The following is a 22,147-nucleotide window of genomic DNA, read 5'->3' as shown; positions in this document are numbered from 1 at the left end:
ATACACTAGTCAATATAGCTGTAGATTAATGTACCTTTTATTTGACTATATTTTGCTAAGTAAAATTATGTTATTCACTTGCAATAGTTTGAAATTTTCAGAAAATTCTACACACCACAAAATAAAGTAACTTTTTATAGGTATCAGCTAGGGAACTTGTATGATTGCATAATTAATCTAAAAACAAATAAAAGCAAGATATCGCATTCATTCAGATTATGAGCAAAAAAAATAAATGTATTGTTATTAAAAATTGTATTTATGTGTCTGTCATCACTCATTGAGGCATTAAAATACTTTAATTATCAAATTTTAGGATGGTTTTTTTTATTCCAAATTAAATATAGTAAGTACGTTAAAAGAGTAAAAACAACCAGTACTTTTCAAAATAATCGAGAAAAAGAAATTTGTTATTTTATTGTCGTTGAGGCGTAAGTTCGTCAGTTACCTGATCATAATACATACATTTACATCTAATCGAAATTTCATCATATATTTATAATAACATTTTATATGATTTTTAAAATATTTTGGTACTTTTAGAATTATAGACGTTTGATATTTTTTTTCAAATTAAATTAACTACCTACCTTTTTTTTCAAATCATAAAGCTTGAAAATGTTTATCATAAGTTGTTCATATAACAATTAAAGTACATAAATAAACCATATTCACAATTTTGGTATGGCATTCAAAGTCAAAATTTGACTAAATCCGTTAAAATCATGGACATTTGGAAATTATTTTGTAGTTAATTAACATTCACAAAGATTTTAGTTTTAGTACAAAAAGCTTGAAATATAATACTAAATTCTTCACATAATTTTCTTTCTGGAATGTGTCTTGGCGAGATTTTTTTTGTCGTTATTTATTCATTCATTGGAACGGCATTTCAAATATATTATTTGGTGTAAATTTCAAGCATCTGTAGTTATTCTTTTTTGAACTACAACAAAATTAGAAAATCACTATACGAGAAATGCCGTGAATATCCAAATAAACATTGGAAAGTTGAAAAAATTTCAACTTCAAACACTCATCAAATTGTAATATGACTTCTAGTAATTATTTTTTTTTTGATAAAGTAGACAAGCTTATCAAAAATATTGTATTGCATTTTTAAACCTTAGATATGACTAGAAAACTTTTATGAATTTCTAACTAAAAATAATTTGCAAATTTTAAAATCAACCACTTATAAAAAATAATTGTTTATTTACGCTCAACTTTTTTTTTAATTTTCACTGACAACTAATTACGAGGAACCTTGTATTACATTTTCAAGTTCTGTGATAGAGAGAAAAAATTTTTAACGACATTAACTTAAAAAAACAAATAATAATCGAAAATGTAATATGCCTATAAATTGTTTAAAACAAGTCAAAATATTTTGAAAATTGTATGGTGTACCTATAGAAAACGTGGATAAACACTCAATGAAAATTTTATTTATAGACGACATTATTTTAGAGGTACATCAATAACTAAAATTCCATAATTTTTTGTTTGTTTTTCCTGCCGCTTTTGAAAAATATTGGGAATTTTTACTTCTGACCCCCAAAGTAAAAACTAAATTCACTTTTCCACCGAAAAGGATGCTGTTGAAGATAATCAAAGCACTTTTACTTTCCCAAAACGTGATGACAGGCACAAGAAAAAAAACACACATCATTGTAAAATCAATAAATTCATATCTCCGCTCAGAATCTAAAATATATATGTATGTAATAGGTTTAATAAATCAGCAGCTATACTTATATGCCTTAATCTTAATTGCCATATTACTATACTGTTAATACTTAATACTTATATTGTGTTTTACTGTCCCAATACGTGATGGCAGGCACAAGAAAAAAAAACACACACATCATTACAAAATCAATATATTCATATCTCCTCTCAGAATCTAAAATATATAATATATACGTAATAGGTTTAATAAATCAGCAACTATACTTGTATGACTGAATTTTAATTCCCTTATTACAGTACTATTAATACTAATATTGTGTTCTATAAATCATAATTTAATTGTGTTAAATTTCTAAAATCTGATATGTTGTCTGTTAAAACAGGATCACACGTCCGTAACTTGTATAATGATTTAATATATACATATTTATATCAACTTTATTTTTGCTACTCTAATGGGTTTTCAAGAAACCTATTCTTGTACCGACAAAGAAAATAGATCATTATTATTTTACGAGATATAATTTGACACAGTATACGCATTTAGGCATTCGAATAAATATACAAAATAAGTAAATACTGCAGCCAATAAATCGTTGACCTTTATTTTACTAATAAATTGTTTAAAATGTTTTAAAATTGTTAAAAATACATTAATTATCTATATAATAATTATATATTTCAAGCAACAATAAAAGGCCTACAATAGTACGATTCCGAGAATTAAACAATAGTAACAAAAAAAAAAAACTAAATAACGAATTTTAATTATACATTAACTGTAGATTTTACAACTGACATATAACTTTAAGAGTTATATTATAAGTATATCTGTATTATCAGTACAATAATACCTATTGTACATAATTTACAACATTAAATCATATAACTATCAAAATTAGGGACCTGGCTTATAGAACAATCTGACACTGAGAAATTTGAAAAATTCAAAGTTCGTTGGAAATCAATATTTGAAATTGAATATTTTAAACTCACGTTATTTTTAATAATTCGAGAAAAATCAATTTCCATATCGGTATTATTTTTTAATTTACTCATACTTATGTTCTATATTTTATAAAATATAAATAGCAGTAAGAACCCAAGAATAATATTTTTGTATCCCAAATTTCCAGCGTTAGATACTTAGATCCTCTCCTAATGAATTTTGGTTTTATAATTATGCCGTTATCTGATTAAAGTTCAAAATCTCAAAATGATTGAAATTCAGTAGAAATTAGTACTAAATTAATTCAAGTCTGAATTTGAGTATACAATGAATTTCGAAGTTTCAGTAGTTTGACCCACCTCTAAACAAAATAAAAACTGATGAATGTTGAACGTTCGAATTTATTTTGAATTTGTTGCATTGTCGTTTTTTTCTTTTGTGTGAATAATGATAACAAAAATTATCAATTATATAATATAAATAAATAGATATCAATAACAAAAAAACCTGTACCATATTTTGATTTTATTCGATTTTTGGATTTTGGTGTATTATTAAATACGGTTCATTACCCACAATTTAATGTTGTTGTGTAGTGTATTAAAAAAAAACAAAACGTAATTCGAATACCATGGACATATAATAATGATAGTTTAAAATAGACTGAACAATCTGTTATATTATTGCTCAATTATATTTAAAATATGGTTTCACCTCTAACGGCTTTAGTTATTTTGTTATTAATCGAAAAATATTAAATATCGTAGGGATTTGAAACATTGTGTCACATGTTTATAGCTTAAATATGTGTGCATTTAAAGATATCAAAATGTATATGTAACAAACACACCTTTGCATAATGTACTGATACAAAGCATATTCATTTAAATTGTTAAAAGCCTAATGCGGCATTTTGTGTACGAATAAATGTATTGAAAAATGACTGTTAAAACCATTCACATTTCCCAGTGAAACGGTACTTGACAAATTTATTAACCTATAGGCTATAATATGAAACATTTCATGTTACCTATAATGCACCCAATACTCGGCGAACAATCAGTTAGGCAACTATTTTGCATGTGTGCATAAATTATACACCTCAAATATTGCCTTTGCAGCAGAGATTTACAAAAATAAAATAATAAATAAATGATTTTCCTAATAATCAATAAATGAAGTATAAAGGTACGTATTTGTTTTTACTATTTTGGATAATATGATCCTAATTAATATGGACTATGGTCATAAATAAAGCGCGGATTTGTATGCATTTGCATATTTATTCTGGTCGATCGTATGATATGCTAAGTGAGCATAACATTTGTTTCATGATATAACAATTAAAAATTTAAAATATGAAACTTTTTTAGGGCATATTTTTGCATATTTTGACATTATTCTATTTTAAGGGCTTATTTTACATTTTGAATATCATATTTCATTTTTTAGTGCATATTTCGATGTTTTTTTTGTTTTTTTAGACATTTTTGAAATATATTGTATTATATTATAAGCTAAATAAAGCTAAAATGATTGTCATTCAATGCAATTCCCATATAGGTAAGTAAATTTATTTTAGGACACATTTTTGATATAAATTGACTGCAATTTTTTTTTTATAGATTAAAACTATCTACAAAAAAAATAAAAAAATTAAGAAATTTAGATAAGTATTTATAGTTGGTACTATATACATTATACAGGGTGTTTCTGAAGTGTGTGAGGTAATTAGTATACGCATACTCACTGTGATGCCACAATGAAGATTTTTTTGGAATTTTTTTTCTAACTTCAAAATCTGGGTTTTTTAAATTTATTTTTAGAATATTATCTTGAATGTAAAAATAAACACTCTAGTCGTATTTTTTGCAAAATTCTCATACGAATCGAGAATAAAATGTTTATCTTATTGAGTCAAAGTAATTATGTTAGGTACTATGATATCCAAAAACTGGAATTTCAGTATAAACACACAAATAGGTAGGTTTTTTATCTCTAACTATTATAACTTTATAAAGTTAAAAGTTATTTAATAAAGGTATGACACAAATGTATGCTAGTAAAATTTGATCGTTTAAAACTCTGTTAACCCTAATTTTGTTATTATTTCATATTTTTTATTAGTCGACAATGTAAAACAACGTGTTAATTAATCGTGTATTATCAATGACAACAAGTAATTATCACCACTGATTATCTTGCAGTATACAAATCGATGTGTCGCACGACTTTTTTTTTAGTTGGCGATTCGAGCGCGAAAAACGCGCGACAAGCGCAAAAATGATGTAATATCTCGATTCGTATGAGAATTTTGCAAAAAATACGACTAGAGTGTTTATTTTTACATTCAAGATAATATTCTAAAAATAAATTTAAAAAACCCAGATTTTGAAGTTAGAAAAAAAATTCCAAAAAAATCTTCATTGTGGCATCACAGTGAGTATGCGTATACTAATTACCTCACACACTTCAGAAACACCCTGTATATAGTACCAACTATAAATACTTATCTACTTTTCTTAATTTTTTTATTTTTTTGTAGATAGTTTTAATCTATAAAAAAAAAATAGCAGTCAATTTATATCAAAAATGTGTCCTAAAATAAATTTACTTACCTATATGGGAATTGCATTGAATGACAATCATTTTAGCTTTATTTAGCTTATAATATAATACAATATATTTCAAAAATGTCTAAAAAAACAAAAAAAACATCGAAATATGCACTAAAAAATGAAATATGATATTCAAAATGTAAAATAAGCCCTTAAAATAGAATAATGTCAAAATATGCAAAAATATGCCCTAAAAAAGTTTCATTTTTTAAATTTTTAATTGTTATATCATGAAACAAATGTTATGCTCACTTAGCATATCATACGATCGACCAGAATAAATATGCAAATGCATACAAATCCGCGTTTTATTTATGACCCTATTAATTAGGATCATATTATCCAAAATAGTAAAAAAAAACCGTTATTATCAGCAAATATTAGTTTATCTGTTATTATATAGTTAATAATTATTATTTTTTTAGCATATAAAAGGCGGTTATAAATCGTTTTACTGCGTACTTCATAATTTGAAGCTGTGTGAGTTGAAACTTTTCAAACAGGTAATATTATTATAATATTATTTTGGTGAGTTGTAAGGTTAGAGTAAACGTTTGATCTTATTGCATAGTAACATAATATTATTTTCAACATTTTAAAACCGTTTTAAATGTTTCAGTTTACCAAAGTCAAGTCTTTCTATAATCTAAAAAAATGGCCAGTGATGAAGGTAAATACCCACCTATAGCTTTTATCGCTTCTTGATTTTGAAAAACTTATGTTTTAGTAAGACTTATAGTCAATTTTATGAAATTAATAATTTCTTATTTATCTCTGTACAATTATAGTAGTCCAGTTTGCTGAAGATTCTAATATTGGAACCGAATCTGGCACATATCAAGACGTTGAAGGTGGACGGAAACAAGATGGTATCTAAGTATTAATTGCTATGGTAAATTTAATTTAAGTCTTAGTCACTTGGGTAGTTAACCAATAATAGCATTTAAAGAATACTTCATGTAGTTCATAGTTGCAAAAAATGCATGATCTATAAAGTAAGAATATATTAAAATTAGGAATACTAAAAATTTTAATTCGACTGATACTTGAAGACAGTCACAATTTTTTTGATCTGTATACTTGAATATAGTTGAAATAGTTGAATAGTTGATTTTTTTTTTTTTTTCGATATTTATTGATTAATTGTAACGGCATTTTAAATATATTATAATCGGTATAGGCAGTCAAATTATGAATATTATATTCTAATTTAAATATTCGCAGATAATTTATTACATTATATTATGTTGTACTGACAACTTTCTACTAAAAAAGTATTTTTTGAAAACATTTTATAGGATTATTTAAACTTCGACATTCTAGGAAATAAATTCCCAAATTACTTGGTATTATTCAAAGTATAATTTATAAGAATTTTTAACTGTACCTCAATGCCTCACAGTATTGATTTGCGGTTTATTTCAATATATAGTGTGGTATTGAGACTCGAATTTGAAAAAAAGTCTTAGAAAACTTCTTTTTTCACATAATTGTTTTCTAATTCAATGCAATCAACGAGACTCTCGTATTAGCCTGTAACAACCAAATAGTTGTAAAATTTTAACCACAATTAAGCTGATTTCAAATTGAGTAATATATTTATATATTTATAACATACCTATTATGCGTCACAACAAGTTCATTATTTCCGTGTACCGTAGCCCGTAGGTCTGAGATATGGCCGCAATTCGTCTGCTTTATCGGTCCGATTGACTGTGTTGAGTCAGCTATAAATGTTTGTCGGTATAAACAATTGGAAACCATTTAGATTTTATATAATTTCGCTACAAGTTAAATCGGATTTTTTTATCTTTAAATTAAAAGAAAGCAGTGTTAAAAAGTGTTCGAACGAATGTTAATATCGAAATTTCGTAGTTCGAATTTCAAATAAACAACGGAAGAATATAGAAAAGAAGACAAAAAAAATTTTCATTGATTCAGTTTAAAACTAAAAAAAAATTACACGTATTGAGCTCGTTCAGACATTGGTATATACGAACTTACCAAAAGCTTAAACGTAAATTAAAAATCAATATTATTAGTAATTGAAACTCATAAGTAGAGCATATAGTACCTACCTATACCTACTCATTTAACATACCCGTTCTGCGAAAAAAAGCATATACATAAAAATATGCATAAAATATAGCCATATGTAGGTCTTTACCAAATAAAAATGGTTATGTATCATAATCTTAACCTCACTGTTGTCTGTTTGTATACTATATCCCTTCCCTATGTGGGTAAAAGTAAGAAAAAAATATATGATTATTATTGTGTATGAAATATAATTTTTAGACACAACTTAGACCTGGAGCATCATATAGTGTTATAGTACCTAATATAAACTAATAAGGAATTATTATCAGGACAGTTTTAAACATAATATAATTATTATTAACATTACACTTGTTGTATAAAATATTATGGAAGCATTAATTTAAACATTTACAAATTTATATTTTTCGTCGAGGATTATAGTCATTAGTCAGTACTTACTCGGCATAGCAGTGATTATGTAAATCTTGTTCGAAGTGTTTGATCGTTAAAATTGCGTACTCAGTTTTCTCGAAATTACATCATTGGTACAGTAGTTAAATTAAGTTGCTTTTACTTTTACAACTTTTCTTTTAGTTCTTTATTTATTTATCTCTACTTTTGAGTATTGTAAGGACGCTGTGTTCTCTTGTAGTTTTTTTATCTTGACTATTCCAACACGCCGAGTTTCATCAAATAGTAAACAATTATTTCAATCGGTTTTATTTCCGGTGGTGTTGTTTGCAGGCTTACATTCGATTCCCTCACCCATTTATCAACTACTTCGCGCCGATAGACGCCGTTGCGGTCCAAATTAAGCGAACGTTGCCCCTCCAATAATAGCGATTGGATGTTTTCAATTATTGCCTATATTGGCGATGTCTTTAGTTTAAACACAATACAATGGTTGAGCACTCAAACGAAAACAATTCGACGAGAATAAAGATTTTGTACGGTCACGTCCAACTTGTCCAACTACTTACTGCTTATATATGCATATACGTACATTTTAATTCACTTATTATTAGTTAAAAAATATATGTATAGACCACCAAGCATTTTGTGTTCATCACGACATATCAGAGATTTTTTTTAAACATATTTTATTGCCACTAAATTATTAACAATCAAAATATTGTACGTAATTGATGCATACCTATTGCCGCTTAACTCGATGTTTCAAATATTAAAGGTCAGGTATAATCCTCCATCAATGCGGATTCATCCGCAACACTTCACCTGATGTAGTATTATAATGTTGATAGGTCTTATTGTAGAGATTATAGTACTTTATATTGATTTTAAAAAGTTTTATGAAATTGCGATACGCTCTGTATATATTTTATTGACATTATACAATATACGAAGTAAGATAGACATTTTTTTCATTCAGCAAGTTAATTATCACTATCTTCAATAATTCAAAATTATGTATAATATCACCATACATTATTTCCTATTGTAATTTACAATTCCGCTTATACTTTTCGAGTGATGAGCATACTACATAATACAATAGATGATTCTCTCAAAGCTTTTGAAATAATTAGGGGAAAGAAAAAAAATAGGTAATAATGTTGACAATGATTATTAATTATTATATTATACAATATAATATTCACTTTAAAACATTTATATTTTAAATGCATTGAATTAATGTATAATATAGCTATAGGAATTAAAAAAGTCTCAATTCAGACTTTTCAACTAAATAAAATAAATAAATTAGGTATTGGTTAATAGAAGTTAATCGAAATGTTCCCATGTATCATATTTAAGATATCAATTAATTGCTTATTATAACTATAATTTAAGAATGATGTTTAAAAAACACGCTTATTAAATGACTATAAATAATTAGAAGCAGATTAAAATTTAAATTATTATATCTAAAAGAGAAAATTGTTTTGATAAGAATTGTAGTATTTTTAAAACATATACACTGAAAGATTTTCAAAATTTTATACCAGAAAAAAAAGAAAATGTATCATCTAGCGATTTTTGAATTTACTTAAAAAAAAAAATTTTATGGATAAGGGACATGAAGTTCCACAAAGTCATGAACCAATCCACTGAAAAATTTGAAAATAGCTTTCTAAATGAAGTTTAACAACACAAAAAATACATTAATAACTACGGTATAATTTTGTGAGGAAATGCGATTATTATTATTGATAGTAAACAATAATATGAATATTATTTAGAATACAATATTTTTTACCTATATATTTTACTGTTTGAAAATTTACAGAAATATCATTGAAATTGAAAATGTATCACTTCTTAACCATCTCACATCAATGTACATTAATAGATCTAATGTCGAAACTCGTTTAGAACTTAAGAATTGACTATTTTAAATGCAATATCTATAATACCACTCGTTTCAATATTTTCCCACACAATGCTTTTGTTGACGCACCACACAATTGTATCGAAAACAATTACAAAATCATTATTATTCTTACACAAAGCAATACAACCATTATTTTTACCTTTCGTAGCTGTGGCTTCACCTGTGTTGGATAATACAAATTGATGTAACCGTAAATTTAATTTAAGGACAAAATTAATAAAAGCTGCCCCCCATCGTAATTTTCACAGAAATAATAGTAAAAATATATTCTAACAAAGTGAGGTAGACTTTGAAATTGTCCAATTACTATAATAATAGTAATTATATATTATATTAGGGTTGTTGGGTATATACTGTATACACAATATAACAACTACAAATAGATGCGGCGTCACTTCAGGGGCGTCTGGAGAAGTCTCAATTTTAATATTTTTGTTACACTGTTAGAACTTTCAGGTAGCTAGTGCTCCCGTTATTGGCTTTTCATTATATACGTGACAAACATGATAATATTACAATACTTATTGCCTATCGTACCTAATTTGAATAACTATTATTGTCTATAGTCGAGTGGTCAGTCACTGCGTCACTGTGACCAATCATAACGGATAGGAAGGTATTATTTAGCTATACTTGCGTTGGCTGTTGAATTAAGAAATTGATTCGTTCAGAGCATTAGAAATGTATAACACAAATTACAGATAAATGACAGTAATCGAAATCAAGTTGATACTCAAATTTTGGTGTCCAGTCTCCAGTGTCTGCACACGAAATGTCAAAATATTTTAACAACAATGAGCTGTTTTAATATTATATTATATTTATTATGAATTGTGATATTTTAATTATATCCTTATACGTATATTTTTTTCTTTCGGTATGTATGTGATTGAACTTGAAATGTTTTCAAAAACTCAAAAAGGCTAAAAGTTTTTGATTTTCTCGCCTGAACGAGTAAGGTCTAATAGTGGGGCCTCACATCAATAAATTATACAACGCAAAATCGCTTTATTATAGGTACACACTTCTTAACTTAAATAGCGTTTACTAGTTTTACCTTTAGCACTAAATCTCCTCGATGTCATTTATATAGGCGACTCCTATGTCCCATGTTGTAAGTGATATAGAGTCTACAAAAGGTTACATATTATTTTACGATGTTTCATTTGAGTGCGGTGTCGTGAATCCTCTGTGATGGTGAAATGAACTGGTGGTACGTCGGTGGTTGCTATGGGTTGGTCCCTAGTGTATGGACACAGTTCGGATTGGGACGTCGAGAGGCGAGGCACTTGCTTTCGTTGTACTTAAATATGGTTAACCATGCTGGTTGACGTTGCAGGGCTTGACAAGCCATCTGTAAATCCCACAAAGTCTTTCACGTGGATCACCGATCTCCAGTACTATTTTCCATCTCAATAGTGGAAAATAATAAGATAAAATAAAATAAACTATATGTTATAAAAAAAAGAGTATCATCTACAACATTCGAATACAAAAGATAGTCTATAACGTTTTAAATCAAAATTTGAAATTTATATTATTATTTATTTATTTATTTATTTATTTATTTATTTATTTATTTATTTAAACGGACAAAAGTCCAATTCACAATATATTTGTAAAGATAACAATAATATAATATAATTTAAAATAGTAAAATATAACACAATAAAAATGAGAGATTAATATATCGAATAATAGTAATAATAACAATGATAATGACAACAATAATAATAATAATAATAATAATAATAATAATGACAATAATAATAAATATACATTCAATGTTTTATAATATAATTAGCTATTACCTGAAGACATTAAAATATTTATGGGGTCGTATGACGTAAATTTTTTAGATGAATGACGGATATAAAATAAATGATTGTTACGAGTGTAGTGGCTATTAACTTTGAAATTTAATTGACTTAATATAAATGAATCATCAATCTCGTTATTTAGCAATTTGGTGAGGAACGTGTTGTATGATAAGTGTCTTCGTACATTTAAAGGTTCTAAATTTAACAATTTTAAAATATTATCGTAGCCAGAGTGAGGAGTTCTTTGAATATTACATTTGTGACATATAAATCTAAGAGCTTTATTTTGAACTTTATCAAGTTGATCATTATGTCCTATATTGTTGTGATTCCAAATTAGTGGAGCGTATTCTAATAAAGAACGGACTAATGAGGTATAAAGGCATTTTAGAGCGAGTGGATCACGAAAATCGGAGCAGTTTCTTTTTATCATACCAAGTACAGATAAAGCTTTATTTTTAATCGTTGATACATGAGCATTAAATAATAGTTTGGAATCAAATAAAATACCAAGATCTTTAATTAATGATGAACGATGTAGGTTAATGTCACATATCTGATAATTAGAATGTAAGGGATTGTGTTTTTTGGAGTAAGTAACAATTTGGCATTTATCAATATTTAATGACAGACTATTTGAAATGCACCATTCGTTAAATGAAGCTAAATCACTTTGTAGAAGTTTAATATCATCGGGGGAAGTAATAGATTTATAAATTTTTGCATCGTCGGCAAATAATAAAATGGAGGAGTGTGAAATGGATGATACAGAGTCATTTATGAATAAATTAAAAAGGAGAGGGGAAAGGTGATCGCCTTGAGGGACACCAGAAATTACGTTCATAGGTGTCGATATGAAGTTTTTATATTTAACAAATTGGATTCTCTGACTTAGGAATGAGTTGAACCATGATAATAGAGGATTGGCAAAGCCAATTTTCTGTAGTTTATTGATTAATAAAGAGTGGTTTACTCTATCAAAGGCTTTTTCAAAATCTGTATAAATAACATCTGTTTGTTGATTATTAGAAAAAGATTTAATTATATGATGTTTAATAGTTATTAAATTAGTAAGACATGACTTTTTATTGCGAAATCCATGTTGTTGCGGTGCTAAAATATGTTTAAACATGGGTGTGAGCTTATTGTTTATTATTTTAGAGAATATTTTTGGGAGAATAGAAATTATTGATATAGGACGGTAGTTTGAGATAAATGATTTATTACCTTTTTTAAGAATTGGATTAATATAGGTGGATTTCCAAGGTGATGGAAATGAGCCACTATTTAAACAAAGATTAAAGAGATATGTGATAGGTGGTGAAAGTATAAATCTGCAGTTAAATAAAAATATAGGAGAGAGACCATCAGGACCAATTGCATTTTTGGAAGATAGAATATTTAATTCATGGAAAACTTCTAGGAGTTCGATGTGAAGTGAGTTTAACGAATCAATTGATTGAACTACATTAGTCTGAAAATTAATATTAGTAGGAGCTGTATCTTTATAAACTGAAGAGAAGTATTGACTAAATAAGTCAACAATTTCTTGACCATTATCAGCTGTCTTATGGTTGAATGACATTGAGTTTGGAAGACCAGATGATTTTTTAATATTTTCAATAAAAGACCAAAATTTCTTAGGCTGGGATCTAAAAGATTTTTGAATTTTAATTAAGTATTGGGAGTAATCAAATCTACTCAAGGATTTGCATTGAGCACGTGTGGATGAGAATTGTTGGTAGTCATCATGTGAGTTGGATAACTTAAATATTGAATGTTGGAATTTTTTTAATTTGATAAGATTTATTAAGTTCTTAGAAAACCAACAGGGGAATTTAGATTTGCAAAATTTTTTTTTTAGGAATAAAATTGTTTATAGCATAAAATAGGAGGGAGTAAAATTCTTCAGTGACGGTTGTAATATCATTACTAATATTGAAAAGTTCGTTCCAGTTTATTGAACCAAGGAAAGATAAAATATTTGTATAATCTCCATTATACCAATCATAGGTTTCTTCAGAAAAATATTGCGGAGAGGGAGTGAAGGACTGAGAGTAACTGATATTAATAGGAGGGTGATAATTATCTACTGGCACAATAGAATCCTTATTTAGAGATATAGAATGAGAATTGGAATTGGATAAGATAAGATCCAGTATTGAACCATGACTATTGAAGATTGTATTTATTTGATATAGATTAAGAAGTGATAGGTTTTCTAAACAAATTGCTTCAGGAGAGGATAGATTTAACTTTGAAGTCGCAACAAAATTGTAATATTCAATATCAACTTAAATCATGCAGTGTGAAAATGGACATTTCTTCAAGGTCTATTAAATTATAACTTATTGATAATATTATTTCTTTGATTTCTGATTGTAATAACAATGGACTCAAAGCTTATAACTACAATTTACTAAATAGTCATTAGTAATATTATTTCGTGATTATAGACGATGATTTAAACTATTAAGTACAATTAATAATTTAAGTGAATTAATTGTATTACAACAATGAAACTGGACAATTAACCAGTTTTGTATTAATTTATCAAAATATTTATAATTTACGATGACTGTCAAAACATGAATATAAAGACTTAACAACGATACTTATTAGCAAGGCATAACACTGCAAAACACTCAAAACGGTCTTGCATTAAATTAGTAGGTATAGTTAAAATTATGTAGAAAAATATCTCTAATGCATATCGGCAGAAAGTATAACATAAAACTAATTATATAATTTGAGTGATTGATAAATCGATTTTCTAAAATAGCATTGCGGATACCCATAGCAACCGGTCCAAATATACCCGAGACCCTTAGTCATTCAAATTTAGTGAAATAACGTCATTATATTATAACAATTACAGGCAGGTACCTACCATTGTTTTAAATTTAAAGTAATTCGTTTTGTTCATTTTGATTTGAAATCCCAAAAGTTACTTTATGTATACATTGTAAAATAATATGCAACATTAAGTGCCCTAAAAGTAAACATGTACAGTGTTATTCGTTTACAGTTGTTTATAAAGCATTAACTTTTTTGAACTTTTGTTTTGAAAAATATAAAGTACTCACGTACAAACAATCCCAACATTTAATAATTCCATTATTTTTTCTTAGATACTATCTATTGGCGAACAAGCTATAACTTTTGATTTATAAAAAACAACCTATATTTTCAATTCTGGGCTGAGTGACAAATGTATGGTTTTACATTGATATGTGGTTTTTTGTCTGTCATCATTTTCTGATGCAGTAAAAATGTTCTCGATTTTCAACTTTGAGGGTGTTTTCTAGGCGAAAACTGGATCTAATTGGTACTTTGGAAGGTAAAATATAAGAGAAATATCCCAATATTATTTTAAATAATCGAGAAAAACAAAATCTAGTATTTTTACTCAAATAAATTTTAATTTAAGACTATAATCATTGTAGGAAAAATTTTTAGTTATCATTTCAGTATCTGCAATATACTTTAAATTATAAATTCAAAAGTGTATACACATAAAGTTATTCCTACGCATTTTCGATAATTTAAATTGATCAATTCAAAAATAGGGGAAAAAAAATTAGAAATGTAATGATGTCTAGAAAATATTTATACAAACAATAAGTAAATATTTTCAGTATCTAGGGTTATTCATTTTGAAATCACAACAAAAGAACAATTAGATTTGGTAAAAAACTAATTTATTGCAAGTATTGTTTATTTTTAGTTTTCCCTGGATGTTTTGAAAATTGTTTAGTATTTTATCATCCCTAAGTAGGTATCAGCTATATAAAATTTACTATAGGAAACCACTTTTGAAGTTGAAGATTAAAACATTTTTACCGATCAACAACTTGAAGACTGCAAAGTACGGACACACAAAAAAAAGACTCACATCGTTGTAAGACCAATACACATTAATAATACTCATTGATATGCTGCTCAAAATACAAAATACATCGGTGTATATGTTAATTAAAATATTAACGGATTAATTTTAATACCTGTGTCATGGTAATTAATTAGAATATTTTAATAGGAGATCGATTGATTAAAATATTACTCCATGTTGTATTTAAAAATTTCTACTACTCTTATGTTCTAGGTGACGTAAATATATATTTTTATAAAATAATTAGCATTTTCCATTTTTGAAATAATTGAGTGAACGGTTTATTAAATGCAATAATAATTGTTGTCTGCCAATTCAATTAGCTGCAATAGAAAAGCTAACAGAACTTGAAAATTCTCCGGTGTCAATACTTCAACCGATATCCTTATCATTAATTTTCCATGACTATATTATTATTATTATCATGCTAAGCACAATCACGGTAGACCGGAGGATCGAAACGATATCTGTGTTCACTTCAATAAATTAAATAACAGACCATTAGCTATTCGTCGACCATATTAAAATCGTTTTCAAAAGCCACCCGCAAGTCAAACATTTGAGCGCCACGAGTAAAACTGTAATAACATACAAAATTATTATTATCATTAAAATTAATTAATAAATAAATGCAGAGATTGTCTTACGGTAGCGTATGTATGGGCATATTTAGTAAAGCATGAAGATATAATATTAAATGTTATGATGTTATGATGTAAATGTGTTTATTTAACGCTTGTAAAATCCAATAATTAGACAACTGAAATATATTATTTGTAACTGTATATGGTGGGCCTCTGTGGTTTTTCGATTTCCCGGGTCAGCTTGCTGTAATAATATAGGAAAACATGGTTCAACGTAAACGAGTAAATATTTTAAAACAACACTCAAACGTGTGATATGTTTTTTTTAAACCCAAATTAATGGATTTAAATAATATCATTTACAAGAATGTTTTGTCATCATAGTTCGAGATATGCAATATATAATTCTTCGATTTTATTACAGACACCATTTATAGCAAAATATACGTTGTAAACATTTTAATTCGAGTAAATGCTCGATACGTAACTCTTTGAAGATAAACTATTTAATTAATTGCACTTTGATTAAAAAATACAAGTACTTACACAGAGAACGTTCGACTTTAAAGTTAAAAAGTACTTTTAGTAACTACTTGTTTGGCCAACTTTTTAAAAATAAATGTATTAGTCATGATTGTACGTATTTTTAAATACAACGGTTCAAACAAAAAAAAAGTAACCCATTAAATAAAATAATGCTTCATCAATTAATATGACTTTAATGATGCTTTTACGAGAAGACCAGAATGAATGATGAAATACACGAAAGCAATTTTGGTGGTATTAAAAACTCCTGATGTAAATTAAATAACAATACCTAATTATTATTAAAACAAAGATAATATTAGGTTTTAATTATTATTTCATAGTTTTAGGTAAAAAAATTGTTGACGTAAATCATATCTTATATTACTCTATAACTACGAGTAATACACTTTACTGTATGTACCAATGAAAATGTATAGTAATATTTCTTAATTTAGCATAATTATTAACAAAAGTACAGATTTGATTTAATACCTTTGATATTTTATTTTTCAAAATTTATATTTCAAAATAGTTAATTTTAACTTAAGTCATCAAATAGTTGGAATTATTTCAAAAAAGTTATTTTTGAGTCATATGAAAATAATGTAAGGCCACTTTGTGCACCCTCGAGGGTCAATGGACCACGAATTAAGACCACCTTCCTCGTGATAACCGACTTAAGTTTAAAATAATAATGAAAATGTCTCTTGGTGATTTAATCTAGTCACTGCAGTATTATCTCTTGTCTGACCTACTTTATTTTTGTGCAGTTTTCACACCATTAAAAAACCTAAAAAAGATCACGTTTTCATTGTAAAATAACAAAAATGTACAATATGAAAATAAGATATAAATAAAAAAGTTTTTGTTGAAATCCAAGAAAAGCGCAATTCTCTGAAACAAAAAAAAAATATTGGTTTACACTCTACGATCGTTCAGCCACGAGTCACAATAGATAAAACACTGAAACACATTTTTTTGACAGATCGATTTAGTTATGGTTGGCGGTTTCTTAATACTGCATTATATATATCTTTTTTTTTACGAAACAATCGATGGTCATATTTTTTGTCGACTCATCTAAAACTCAGCAATAACGAAAATGTATACTTGAAAAGTATTTCAATGAATTAATACTTACACTTTGCATTCTAACAGTTTTGGTAAGATTTAGTCTCGAGTTATTCACGTATGACGTATACACAACACACCATCCACATATTATACAATGTTGATTGAATACTTACAACTACACACAATGGTCAGAGTGGTCTCTCTGCTATTCAATGATATTGTATTATAAATTATAATGTCTCAACCCACTGTTTGTACCTAAATGCAATTTAGAACAATTATAAAACCTTCTAGTTAATAAAATAGAATAAAATGGATGGGTAAAGGACTATAGTGGTTCGTAAATGGTATACCAGTGGTTAAAGTAGGATAGATTTCTAATGGGGACTATTAAAGTCATCAAAAATTTAGGAACGTTCCCGAATTCTTACCAAAGTAAATATCTAACCAAACTGATTGAAGAAGTCAACGAGGTCTAAACACTCTAAACATCCATTATTTTTTTCTTTTAAAAACCTATTTGTTCATAAAAAGTTTATGTCAATAGGATGTAAAAACAAATTTCCTTCTAAGAAATTTGATCCTGCCTACACATATAGGTAATTATGCTTGCTGAGTAAAAATAATACACAATGTAATACATAATATAAAATTTCATAGCCTGAAATGTTAAAAAAAATGACTTTAAATAGTAAAGTTGTTTTGGTTTTTTATATTTCATTAAAAAGACAATTAAAAACTTATGTCTTATTGACTAGATAGTTATAACCACTGGATGATACGATTCAGAAACTGTAGAACAATCTAAAGAACTGGCTGCACAAAATATTGGATTTATTTATTTATTGTTATTTTTATAATACAATATAATATATACAGTATACGCAACAATTTGGAAGGCGAATAATTAAGAGTACGAATTATTTTTTATACATTTTAAGTAAAATTATGAATTCATAGTTATAACTTCTATTAATTAATTAAACGGTTGTTCCTATATTATAAAATTATACTACTTTATTAAAACAAAATATTACATAACACTACACACGTGAACAATTATTATCAATATAAAGGTACTGTCCGACCTGAGTATCTAACCATGTACCTATGGTAATAACTAATAAGTAATAACTATTTGCTAATTAAAACGTTGAAATATGATTTTGGATACTTATATCATAGTGTTAGTGAGACACAATTATTATTATAGTCCACGGTAGTTTTGACTCAAAATCAAATAATTAATATACTTGTTTTCTTGTTTCTCGAAAACATGAAATAGTTTTCATATAATTTAGTCGCGTAAGTACTTTAAAAGTAAAATTATTTATTCCCATTTAAAGCACCTGCTCAAATAGTCGGGAGAGTTTTAAAGTTATGAATAGAGGTGAGGATATATTATTATAAGAAAATTTGTGTACTGAGTGATTGTTTTAACAGAAAACATTCATTATATCTTAAATTATTCAAGTTTTTTTTAAATAATTTTCTAATGACTACCTATGTACAATTTTAATTTCATATTATGAAACAGAATACTTATCCAAGAATTTCGATCAATGAAAATCGACCATCTAATGATTTTTCGTTAATTACTAATAAGTATTTAATGTTTGTATGAATGGAGAATTATACCAACCGTCTTTGAGGCACCTTTATACCACACTATTCAACTTATAAAAATATTAAATACTAGCTCTTCGTTTCCTAAGACATGACTTTCATACGGCAATGGTATCTCAATCAACTATTATGATAGTTTTGTAGTATTGATCAATTTTTTGATCTTCAATTATTCCTCCTCACTTCTAAATGTCTAATAGTTCCAACTATACATACTCTCTACTAGTTCATTATCATTTATTGAGTCTCAGTTTTCATTTATTAATCACAACATTAGTACCTATACCAATGTGCCAACTACCTGGTAAGTTGTGACAGACATATAGTGATGCATGGTAATTATTTTCTTAATACTTTTGCGGCGAACTAGAAAAATATGGCAAGACAACTATATTATTTAGAAGAATAATTAAAGACTGAAAATGAAACGAAAATAAATTATACCAAAATTTAAACTTTTTAAAGTCATGACTCATGAATCCAATATATATTGTAATCAGTATTTTGAGGTATAGATTATAGTAAGTTATTTTTAGTTCTATGAAATTATACCTCATACTATACCTACTTTTTTTGTATAATCATCAAGATCGTTGTATGTCGTTACGATATTTTAGTATAAAAAATTGTATAATTCTGTTTTTTTTTTTTGTAATGATATCATTAAACTTGGCATTTACCTTACACTTTCGAAATAATATCTGTCCAAATATTGATGGACACAAAGATAATAATATGTTTAAACTGTGTTATATTTTAAATACACCCACCTGGAACCTACAAATAAGTCGACATGACAATTTCATGCACATTCATCACATAATATAATTTTGTTATAAAATGTTCAAAACATTTGAATTTTTAATGTTGGTACATACTATGTCGTATTTATTATTATAATAACTATTAGAGTATAATAATTTCGTTTGGGCCACTATGTATTTGTCACAGTAGATAAAACTGTTATATTTTATTAGCTACATTATACGCTCATTATCATATTTATAATTTTATTTCGAACACATTAAATTACTTCGAGGGGAGTAAAGCGTGTTTATTTTGTTTAGGTTTCTTGGTTTTGGGCATAGCATGAAAATAGACACACTATTCCGTGTAAAACTCATTATTGTAATCCTGTCGTATTCATTATGGAAACCTTAAGGATACGACTCTACTTACACAACTTTGACTTGTAATGTAGGCGCCTTCATTATAGTTCATCCAGCATTCGTTCGTTATTTTAGATAATCATTTTAGGTAGAGGGTACCTATTTAATCCGTACAACCATTTTTGCCCACAAATCTATAGAGTTGTACAACCTTCAAAACACAGCTAATTCCCGTGTTTATTCTTTCCTCGCATTCCTCATCGCGGTTGAATATTTTGCCGATCGTAGATAAAAGTAAACTCTTCACCCGAGGTCTTCACCGATATTCCATCATAGTTTCAGTATCTACCGCTGACCCCAACCACTAAATTCATACATAAACCCATGTACCTATACATAGATTCGTCTAGAAATTAATCACTTATTAGCACTGTCTTTATTAGTACCTATTATGTTTACAATGTCCAACACTCGTATTGCACAACGATTGGTGTAGCAGTGCAGTTGTCAGTGTGGCTTAGAAAGACGTCCAGAAAAATAAAAATATCGAAATCGCTTAAATACGCTTTACTATTATTACTGAGCTTACCCCTACGGCGCATCGAGCAAATATTTGATAAACCTTCGAGTTGGAAGGAATGAGAAACAAACACACCACGTGTCTGGTAAATAATACGAGCTCGGTTATCGGCTAACCAACGACGTAAACAATATAATATTATATTGTCTGCGTGCACTTGCTGTACATCACCTAACCTATCGCGACAGTTGAAATAATGACAGCGATACCCTATTATAATCGAGGGTCGAATATTGTGGCGTTAAATGTGTGTAGTGTGTACTCGTTAGCGCCGTGTAATAAATTACAATACAACCCTTAAAAACATTAAAATAATGTGCCCTGTATTGTAATAGCTCGAAAAATGTTTGTTTTTTTTTTAAGAATACTAAATTTGACTTTTTTTTGTTCACATAGTGAGCACTTTTGAACATTCACGTCATAATCAGACACATTTCCAAATAAAACTCGAAATAATTTGATGTCCAACTATATTATATTTATGATATATTATTACGTGGAAATGCCTACCTTAAAATAGTTACGGTTCTTGTTGATGGAACATCGTAATCGTCAGAAAAAATATGAAGCTCATTTGCCTTTTAAAAATAATATATTTCATAATATATACAGCCATACAGGGTGATTCACCAAACATGCTTACCCCCATTTTTTGTATAGTGAATTTATTCAAATTTTGATTTTTTGAATTTTCAAATATACTCAAAGACAATTTTTTTAAATCCTTGAATTTTTAGTGTCCTGTGGCGATAAAAACTTCTGTTATTCAAATGAAACCCCCTAACCCCATTTCCAATTATTGAGTGGATATATTTTTTTAAATGTTGATGTACCCAGTACAAAAATTGAATGAGTAATTTCTTAGTTATTAAAATAGCTGAACCAAAGGTAATAATCCTGACAAATAGTTTTACCAACATTTAAAATATAAGTTATATTGGATATATGCAAATTATTATAGTTTTGCCATTTTTGCAAATTATTAATGTTGATATAGATTAATTATAATAATGACTGATATTTTCAAATCACCATATAGTTCCCATATTTTATAAACTCATTACCGTGGACTTTTTATCCTTAGAACACAAAGTTAAATAACTCAAAATCTACTAGTATACACAGGCTTCTCAATCTACTAGTCTTTTGATTCTGATACTTCTATTTTGTCACAAAAATAGGCGCTAAATAATTTATAGTTTAAAAAGGCGAAGGTTATCATTTGAAAAACAGAAATTATTTACAGAAATTATACTATAATTTACCCTAGTTTACGTATATT

At 27.2% G+C, this 22,147-nt stretch overlaps 1 protein-coding gene across 2 annotated transcripts in view; it reads left to right on the top strand.

Annotated features, from left to right (window-relative positions):
- The first annotated feature begins 5,685 nt into the window (after window positions 1-5,685).
- Window positions 5,686-22,147, top strand: part of LOC111033072 (myrosinase 1-like) — a 44,198-nt gene continuing 27,736 nt past the window's right edge. The window contains exons 1-3 of one of the 2 annotated variants that reach the window (XM_022313658.1): window positions 5,686-5,762; window positions 5,879-5,929; window positions 6,048-6,128. In XM_022313658.1, the coding sequence (XP_022169350.1) occupies window positions 5,914-5,929; window positions 6,048-6,128 (97 nt within the window). In that variant the 5' untranslated portion in view covers window positions 5,686-5,762; window positions 5,879-5,913. Of the gene's footprint in view, window positions 5,788-5,878; window positions 5,930-6,047; window positions 6,129-22,147 lie in introns of both variants that reach the window. The other variant, XM_022313659.1, reaches the window with a different exon arrangement.

This window comes from Myzus persicae, unplaced genomic scaffold, assembly GCF_001856785.1.
Source record: "Myzus persicae strain clone G006 unplaced genomic scaffold, MPER_G0061.0, whole genome shotgun sequence".
Taxonomy (NCBI): Eukaryota; Metazoa; Arthropoda; class Insecta; order Hemiptera; family Aphididae; genus Myzus; species Myzus persicae.
The sequence above is the reverse complement of the archived record's forward strand: the minus strand, read 5'-3'. Positions and strand labels throughout refer to the sequence as shown.